Source organism: Gekko japonicus, unplaced genomic scaffold (genome assembly GCF_001447785.1).
Source record: "Gekko japonicus isolate JY-2015 unplaced genomic scaffold, Gekko_japonicus_V1.1 scaffold3883, whole genome shotgun sequence".
Taxonomy (NCBI): domain Eukaryota; kingdom Metazoa; phylum Chordata; class Lepidosauria; order Squamata; family Gekkonidae; genus Gekko; species Gekko japonicus.
Genome location: NW_015172669.1, coordinates 9,324 through 19,029, shown reverse-complemented (window position 1 = coordinate 19,029; position 9,706 = coordinate 9,324). Strand labels below are relative to the sequence as shown.

The window sequence follows — 9,706 nt, the reverse complement described above, 5'->3', positions numbered from 1 at the left end:
TACCGGAGTGACGGTGTGCATCTGTCGGAGGCAGGTTTAGACATTTTCTTGGACGAGATTCAGCAAGGGCTTCGAGCAGCTTTAGGAAGTAATGGGAGCACGGCCTAAGCAGAGGCTTGGCCTTTGCAGTGGCAGGATGTTAGTTTATCAGATTGTGGCATGGTGACCACCGGCATATAACCCCGATTGGGGCATAGGGGTCTTGCCAGTACAGTCTTTGGGCCCTGTGGCCCGGGGTGGGGAAAGCCGACCGCCTAGATGATTGCCCGGGATTGCCATCCCTTTGAGCCTCGAGGCTCAGGGGTTCTGGCTTGTCCCTGGCCATCATCCACTTGCCGTGCTGACTGGTTGTGAGCCATACCTTTGGCTACCAGCTGGGGCTGGGTGGATCGCCCTAGTGCAAATGGCTGGGGAGGGGTCGAGGACCCCTGGCCTGGTCATGCCACAATCTGTAGTGCCCTTGCTGTTCATTGTTGTTGTTATTATTGTTAGGAAGTTAATAAAGTGGCCCGTTCAGTACCCAAGAAACGTGTCTGTCTTTCTTCCGGATTGGGGGGCAAATAGAGGGTTTCCAGAAGTGATGATACAGTGTAACTGACAGCCACCACCCACCAGATCCCTACCCCCACCTGTTCACACACTGGTTGTCGTTCCGTGCAAGGTAACCCTACAGAGAAATGGTGGCAGCATGCAAGAATGCTAACAAAAGTGAATATTTGCATAATGGAAATGGAAACTATCTTGTTCATCTTGAAAGCCCTCCTTTCAGCCTGTGTATTGAAATGGACGAACAATTGGTTCAGCACTAGTATGCTGGAGGCAGTTTTGGAGTGGATCTTTGGGAGAAAATTGTGTAAATAAATAAAATAAGTATTTACATTATATTTGGACAACAAAAATCATGTAAGTGAAAAGTTTACACACACATGTTAACATTAGCACACACAGTGAAATTAACTTTATCAGCATGATATCAACGGATTTACATAATCAGCTCATTTACATAATGGTTCTCATTCTACTTTGGGACACAAAAGGGAGCAACTTTGATGTTCTTTATGCTGAATATCACCATTTCTTTAGATTACCTTCAACTGAGAATCTTGCCAATGAAGAAGCCCTGGGACAAAGAAATACTTGGCAAATTGGTCCCATGAGAACCATGAAAGTTCTTAAGAAATTAAATCCCTTGAAGATGAGAAACTGAAGCAAGCACTGAGTCAGGTCTTTAAACCATTCCCACACCATTGGAGATGGACTTTTATGAGTTAGAGAAGTAGGGAAGGTGAGAAAAGGGAGTTAGAGAGAGGAGATTGTCATCTATAAACCAAGACTTTCACGCACTCTTATTTTCTTTTTGATTGGAAACCATTAGAAAACTTAGGCTGCAATCACACACTAAATATTCCACTTTCAATCCATGTTCAATGTACTTTCCAACTGGATTTTGCCAGTTTACACAGTAAAATCCGGTTGGAAAGTGCATTGAAAGTGGATTATTTAGTGTGTGTGATCACAGCCTTATGGTGTATTGTTTTGGTATGCTCCCCTTATGAGTTACAAGCAACGGCAGGAGTGGATTTCATAGAAATCCAGTAGAACTCCCTGTCACTACTGTTCATTTTAGAATATACTGCACAAAAAAAAAAAACCTACTGTTCATTTTAGTAGTAAACCCACCATCTTTATTTGCTGTGACATGGCAGGTGTTAAGCTCCCTGGTCCTGCAAAGGCCTCCACATATGTTTGTGGTCCTTTGTGTCCTTCATCCCCAAACACCACAAATGTTCCTTTCGCTGTGTGTAAGCTGAATCAAGTTAGCTGTTCCATAAAAACCTCAAGAAGGTGGCAGGAAGCCCAGCAGGAGGTCTCTCTATTTCCCTCTTTTGGAATATTTCTGACGTCTCACCCAATGAAGTTAGAAAATGATCTCCCAAGTTCTGAAATTAAATCACTGGGGTAATACTGCTCTAAGATCCCATCAAACAATAAAAGAAAGATCAAAAATATTTCCCCCCTGTCTTCATTCCCCCTGTCCAGTCAGAGAAAAACCAGTTAATTCCTGGGTCGTGTCTGCAGATTCCCACTGGATGGATACCTGGGGGCCACCAGTCAAGTCAGGTTGGAAGACTGGGGACGGTATGAGGAGTAATGTGCTTTGCTTTGTTTTCTACTTTGCCTTTGTGGGAAATAGAACCTCCCTGCTCAATGTACTGAATCCAGTCCTCGTCTTTTTCTAACCCACGTAGTTCTTGGATAGACATCTCTTTTTAACTGAAGTAAGTGTTGCTACTCAGTTTTATACTCTATGCATGCTCATGAACAGTTCAATTGATGATACCAAGGAAGAGACTGAGGGATCACTAGTTACCTTCCCATAACAGCTGGATTTGTCCATTCCTAGTTGTTTTGACAGTATACCATTGTGTCCCCTTTTCCTTTCCTATTTTGAGACTCCTGGTACTTCTTTTTTTTTCTCTGTTCCCTGACCAAGAAAAAGACTCCTCTATTCAGTCACTGCAGGACCTTCAAGGAAGTTTCTACTACTTTATTGGCAGGATCATTCATTGAGCCATACATCATACCACGGATGGGCAAATAATCCTCTTTTCCACCAGATCAAATGAAGGCAAGATTCCAACATCAGAGTGGGTGGATGGCAGCCTTACAACTACATAAGTAAGGTGAGTTGGTTTCTAAACAATTATGGCATAGAATGAGAGAGTGCTGGACCCCAACTATGGAGGTGGTTTCAAGGATGAGTAGAAGAAAGCATGTGAATAAAAAGCCTCATTGGTTTGTTGCAGCAAGGTGAATCTTATGCAATCCTAATGTATAAAAGGGTGACCAAAGGATCAAAGTCTTCTTGAAGCACAGTCCCAAATGAAATATTTTTGTAGCTTGCTTGTTCATGGGAAAAGTTGATGGGGGCAAGTTTATGATGCAAGTTTATGAAATTATTTATGTTGTGGAGAGCGTGGATAGAGTGAACTTTCCTTCTTCTGTCATTACACAATAAAGTAACTCAATAAACCTGAGCAACTCAATAAAATTCACCAGTAGTACAGGACAGCCAAAATAAAGTATTCAATTTGTCATCAAAGGATGTGGTAACAGACACCAGACAACTTTAGAAAGGATTAGATAAATTCATGAAGGATAGGTCTATCAACAGATCTTAGTCCTAATCCATAACCAGAGGCAGTGCACATCTGAATATCAGTTCCTGGGGGTGAACAACAATGGACAACTCTTGTTGTCTCACCATGTTTATGAATACCAACTTTATGAATAAGATCCTGTGAGAGCCAGTTTGGTGTAGTGGTTAAGTGCACAGACTGTAATCTGGGAGAACTGGGTTTGATCCCCCAGTCCTCCACTTGCACCTATTGGATGACCTTGGGCAAGCCATAGTTCTGTCAGAGCTGTTCTTGAAAAAAGGGCAGTTTTTGTCTGAGCTCTCTCAGCCCCATCTACCTCACAGGGTGCCTGTTGTCGGGAGGGTTAGGGAAAGGGGTTTGTAAGCCGCTTTGAGACTCCATCCGAGTGAAGGGCGGGGTATAAATCCAATCTCTTCTTCATCATCATCATCTTAAAAAGTTCAGGGAGAATGTGAGGTCCTCCTTCATGAAGCATCTATGAGGACTTTAGTATTTGATCTGCCTTCCACTTCACTGTGTTCCTTAGAATATTTTTGATCATGTATTATGTTGTCCATAAGAATAAATGTTTCACCCGATTTTATGTATGTGTGCTTACAGAAGATTATTGACACTCCCAGTCATAAAGTCCTTAATGAATCACATACTAGTCATGACATCAGAAATCTAAAACATTTTGCTTGAATATATTTGGCTTTAATTAGCTGAGACACCAGTCTTGAATTTACAAGTCTCACTGAACATAAATGTATCACGATGTTGATAAAGAAATGTACCTCCATAAGACCTGTAAATTATTCCCTCTTTCTTTCTTAGTAGTATCTTTCATGATTGCACTATTTTTTCCACATGAAACTGTCAAGATATTCATTTAAATCTAATATGGTTACATATGTTGTGTTTGTTCTATATGGATCTTAAGGCCTGGGTGTTCACAATGTTCTCCCGATAACATCCTAAACTGATTTACAGCAGTATTTCTGTTTCTATCACACTCATTTCATTTTTGCACTCAAGGTAATTATTGTTTCTTTATTTAAGTTTTTCATTGAGTGCAGGAAGTCTAAGAAGTTTTTGCTAAGATGGGTTTTTAACTCAAGGGTTCTTTATCAGATTTCTTTTGTCTTTTCAAAGGGAACGACAAATGGAGCCAGACTCTGGCAACCAATCATCAGTTAAAGAATTTGTCTTCCTGTCCTTCCCAGTCCACCGAGAAATGCAGATCCTCTTATTTGTGGTCCTATTTCTCACTTATCTCCTCACCCTCGTGGGAAATGTGGTCATCCTTTCCCTTATATGGACCAACCAAAGCCTCCATACTCCAATGTATTTCTTCCTCAGCAACTTGTCTTTCCTGGACATCCTCTTCACCACAGTGATTGCCCCCAAGATGCTCTCGAACCTTCTGGCTGAGAAGAAAACAATTTCTTTCAGTGGCTGCATCACCCAGACTTATTTCTATTTCTTCCTGGGGACGGTGGAGTTCATCCTTCTTGCTGTCATGTCCTTTGACCGTTATGTGGCTATATGCAACCCACTGAGGTACACTGTAATTATGAATGGACGAGTCTGCTTTTTAATGGTTTTGGGATGTTGGGTGGGAGCCTTTCTGTCAGTCCTTTGTCCCACAATTGTTATCTCCAGACTTCCTTTCTGTAAGCATGCCATCAACCACTTCTTTTGTGACATTGCACCATTGTTGGAGGTGGCATGTGTGAACACCCATTTCATAGAACTCCTTGATTTCTCCATGTCTTCCCTAGTGGTCCTCAGTTCCTTGATGCTCACTGTGGTATCATACACCTACATCATCTCCACCATCCTCAAAATCCCTTCTGGAAAAGGGAGGCAGAAGGCCTTTTCCACCTGTGCCTCTCACATCACTGTGGTCACCATTGCCTATGGGAGTTCCATCTTTATGTATGTCCGTCCAAACCAGAGCTACTCTCTTGCCTTTGATAAGGTTGCAGCTATCCTGACAACAGTGGTGACCCCACTTTTGAACCCCTTTATATACAGCCTCAGGAATGAGAAAGTGAAAGAAGTGTTGAAGGAAGCCATAAAAAGGGTATTTCTGTATAAGCATGCGTCTTCTTGATTTTAATTTCACCATATTTATTTATTTATTTATTTAAGTGGACATTCTGCATTTTGGGGACCATGACCACCATGGAGGCAAGCAACTTCTCCAATTTCTTCCCCTTATATTCAAGTCTGTGATTCAGTCTCATCAACAAATACACTGCATTGTTAAACACATGGAGAGGCATATTCGTGATGATAGCTACTCCTTTCTGTTGGAGTCCCATTAAAATCTGACTAGACAAAACACCGAAGATTAATTTATATTTGTTTATAAATGTTTGATGTTGACCAAAAAAATGTGACAAGTGAAGTTTCAGAAATGAATGGAATGAGGAGCTAGATTGCCCTATGTTACCAAATACCTGCTGTTTCTATGGACATTAAGCTGTGACCTACTGAGCAAAAACATTACGTGTAGGATATACAGCCACTGCAGTGCCTTTTCAGAAAAGGATAAAGTATAAAGTGTTTAATTGTTGGCACGGCAACTTACAAAATATGTCTCTTAAACATATATCTTGGGCCTGTCCAGTTATTCAGTCTTTTCTGAGAGAAGTATTTACTCATATCAGTTTTATATTAGAATATCCATTGATGGTTGAGGATGCTTCTGTACATTTAAATTATTTGCCTGTCTCTGGAGAATGACTGATAGAAAAGGGACCCTCGCCCTGACCTGGATAGCCCAGGCAAGCCCGACCTCATCAGATCTTGGAAGCTAAGCAGGGCCGATCCTGGCAAGTATTAGGCTGGGAAACCTCCACTGAATACCAGAGTTGGGAGGCAGAGACAGGCTATCAAGCCACTTCTCTGAATGTCCTCCATGCCCCAGTAGGAGTCACCAGAGGTCACCATGACTTCCAGGCAAGGACACACACACTGCTACAAAAAATATCCCCAAAATAGAAAATGGACCTTTCATGCCCTTACTAATGCTAAAAGACTTATATACTGAAGATAAATGGTCACCTCCAGTAATCCAATGGATTAAGGACCTTAAAGTTTTATCAAAATTCAAAAGCATGTCATACAGATTAAAATGGTGCATGGAACTATTTTAGATATCTGGAAACCTTTTAGAGATGTTCATTGCAGTTATATTGGTTGTTAGATATTGTTATAGTTATTATTTTTTCTGTTTGGAATTTAAAAAAATGAAATAAAAGCTGAGAGATTAATCACAGAGTAATTAACATATGGAATTCACTGCCACAGGAGGTGGTGACGGCCACAAGCATGGACAGCTTCAAGAGGGAATTAGATGAGCATATGGAGCAGAAATCCATCAGTGGCTATTAGCCAGAAGATATAGATAGGAACTTTCGGTCTGGGGCAAGTGATGCTCTGTATTCTTGGTGCTTGGGGGGGGGCAATAGTGGGAGGGTTTCTAGTGCCTTGGCCACACTGGTGGACCTCCTGATGGCACCTGGTATTTTGGCCACTGTGTAATAGAGTGTTGGACTAGATGGGCCATTGGCCTGATCCAATATTGGCTTCTCTTATGTTCTTATGTAGTTTCAGAAGGTAGCTACCGTTGGTCTGCAGTAAAACAGCTACACGCAATTCCAGTAGCACTCTAGAGAACAAGGTTTTTTGGGATATAACCTTTTGAGAGTCAAAGCTCCATTCATCATATGGCCATGCCATCAAATTGCAGCCAATTTATGGCAACCCCATCAGGTTTTCAAGGCAAGTGATTTAGCAGATGTGGCTTGCCATTGCCTTCCTCTGCAAAGACGTCCGTGGTGGTGTCCCATCCAAGTACCAATCCTCCTTAGCTTCTGAGATCTGACAAGACTGGGCTATACTATATCATTCCACATCCCTCAGATTCATTCGCAAAGTTCAAAATAATCTGGGATTGCTTTGTTGGTTATATGTGTAACCAAGGGTGTAGATAGATGTCATTGCATTGGCTGCCCCACAACTTTGGAACATTCACCTTTAGTGGTATCATAATCTATGAAATAGGACACTGGAGATCTGACTCTGGGTCTACTGATTTCTTTTAGCCATTGGGACCATGCTTCTGGTACAGAGCACTGGTGGTGGGAGGGAGTGCAGTTTACCCTTTCCCCTGATGTTATTTGACTAGGAAAAACTGAAACCTTGAAGCTTTGCTAAGTCCCCCAGTATGGAATAAGTCTGTCAGTTCCTCCTTGGAAAGTGTAAGAAGAAAGGTTAAGGACCCCTGTCAGTTCCTCCTGGGAAAAAGTAAGTCAAATATCAAGGATTCCTTCATAAAATTGTCACATGACTTCACGCATCTGCCTTATACTGAATCAAAACATTGGTCTATCGAGGTCAATATTGTCTACTCAGTCCAACAGCAGCTCTCCAGAATCTCCAGTGGAGATCTCTCACATCACCTACCAGTGCCACCTGATCCTTTTAGCTGGAGATGCTGTGCATCAAACCTGGGACCTTCTGCATGCCAAGCAGATGCTCTACCACTGAGCCCTAGCCCCCTGAGTCAGAGCCTGTGGATAGTATGACTCTATCACTCCCAGGAATATGGGAGTTCTATTATGGTCAGCTCTTTGGATGAGAAAGCAGGTAAACTAACTGGTGTTAACTACATATGACACTTCATATGATCATCAGACCAGGGATTACTAGAAGATCATCCACTCAGGTCAAAAAGAACCATAATTGCTCGTGCTTCTACTTTGTCAGTGACTCAAGTGTGATGTGGAATGGACTTGATAACATGCAGGGGTCATTTCGTAGAAAAAGAGCTAGGGGAACTCATTAGCATAACTCATTAGCATATGCCACACACCCTGACATCACCGGAAGTGTGTCATAAGGCCACACACCCTGCTCCCAACGGTCCCGGCCGCCGCCGCTGGCCTTGCAGCTCCACTGCCGAGCCCCATGAGGGGCCCAGCGGTGGACCTGCAAGGCCGGCGGGAGTGCAAGGAAGCCCTGCGAAGGCCCTCCCTGGCCCCAGGCAGGCAGGGGTGGGGAGAGGCAGAGAGGAAGCAACTTACCCTCCCTCTTCTCCTGCCTCCTCCTGACTGAATGAGGGCCGGAAGCGGGGCGGCCGGGAGCAGGGGGTGGGGCTTCGTCATGTGCCCTGCCCCCCCGTACCTCACCCGGGGGAACTGTGATCCCCCACGATCCCCCCAAAATGACCTCTGATAACATGAAACTTGCATGACTCACCCAGCCTCAACTGCTTTCTACTGTTCAACAGGAGCCACTCCATGAAAGCTAATAGGATTCAATGTTTAGACTTTCAGGCTAGGATCTGAGAAACCCAGGCACACATCTCCACACTGCTATGGAAACCCACTGGGGTCGCCTTAGGCCAGTCACACACTCTCAGTCTTACCTAGTTCATAGGTGATGATAAAATGGAGGAGAGGAGAATGATGTGATCTGCTTGGGGTTTCCGTTGTGGAAATAATGAAATATTAATATGGCTGAAAGTGTGTGGTGGGGATAAGAGCAGATTGGTTTATGTGTGAAAAAGAGAAAAGGAAGAAAGAGAAGGTGAGGGTGTGAGGACTGTCAGCAGGAGGAAAAGAAAAAAATAGTGCGGGGAAGGGCGTACAGGGGAGAAGGATGTGCTCTCTATACGTCCTCAAGAGCCAGTGTGGTGTAGTGGTTAAGAGTGGTGGACCCTGATCTGGATGATGGCATTTTTATTCCCCACTCCTGATTGACATGAAGCCTACTGGGTGACCCTGGGCCAGTCACAATTCTGTCCGAGCCCTCTCAGCCCCATCTACCCCACAGGATGTCTGTTGTGGAGAGAGGAAGGGAAAGCTGCTTCGAGTCTCCCTTGGGTAGAGAAAAGCGGGGTCTTCTTCTTATAGATGTGCAGCTGGGCCCAACCTGGTGACTGGCACCATGCAGAGATTTTCTGGGGAGAAACTGCGAGCTGAAGGGAAATCTGAAGACAGGGACATATAATGGTCAGTACGCTGATGGGTGGGGAGGCGAGAAGGAAGCAGGGATAGGGGAGAATCTAGGGGGTATGCCAGGGCAGGAAAAGAGGAAATAATGGAGGAGGAGGAGATTGGATTTATACCCCGCCCTTCACTCAGACTCTCAGAGCAGTTTACAGACTCCTTTCCCTTCCCCTTCCCTCAATGAACACCCTGTGAGGTAGGTGGGGCTGAGAGAGCTCTGACAGAAACTGCTCTTTTTCAAGAACACCTCTGACAGAACTATAGCTTGCCCAAGGTCATCCAGCAGCTGTGGGTGGAGGAGTGGGGAATCAAACCCAGTTATCCCAGATTACGGTCTGCACACTTAACCACTATACCAAACTGGAGAAGGGGGAAAGAAGATGCAGCTATAAAGAATGTCTGAAATTTCAAGAAAGAAGGGAAAGAAGGGAAAGGAAGGAAGGAAGGAAGGAAGGAAGGAAGGAAGGAAGTTTTTTTTTAATTCTAAAGATGATTCTATCTCCCTCTGTTTCTGTGCTAAGATTATAGAAGTACAAATGA

General features: G+C 43.7%; 2 protein-coding genes across 2 annotated transcripts in view; both read left to right on the top strand.

Moving 5' to 3' along the window:
• The window catches only part of LOC107119284 (olfactory receptor 6M1-like), a 5,021-nt gene extending 1,029 nt beyond the window's left edge, over nt 1-3,992 (top strand). Inside the window, exon 2 of the mRNA XM_015421749.1 lies at nt 3,981-3,992. Within this exon, the coding sequence (XP_015277235.1) occupies nt 3,981-3,992 (12 nt within the window). The remainder of the gene's footprint in view (nt 1-3,980) is intronic.
• A 313-nt stretch (nt 3,993-4,305) lies between these two features.
• Nucleotides 4,306-5,259, top strand: LOC107119283 (olfactory receptor 6M1-like). The gene has a single exon (XM_015421748.1). It carries the CDS (start codon nt 4,306-4,308, stop codon nt 5,257-5,259), a length of 954 nt encoding a protein of 317 aa, XP_015277234.1.
• The last annotated feature ends 4,447 nt before the right edge of the window (nt 5,260-9,706 follow it).

What these genes read in the sequence shown, in the direction of transcription:
- LOC107119283 (XM_015421748.1), top strand. Translation starts at nt 4,306, where the DNA reads ATGGAGCCAGACTCTGGCAACCAATCATCAGTTAAAGAATTTGTCTTC.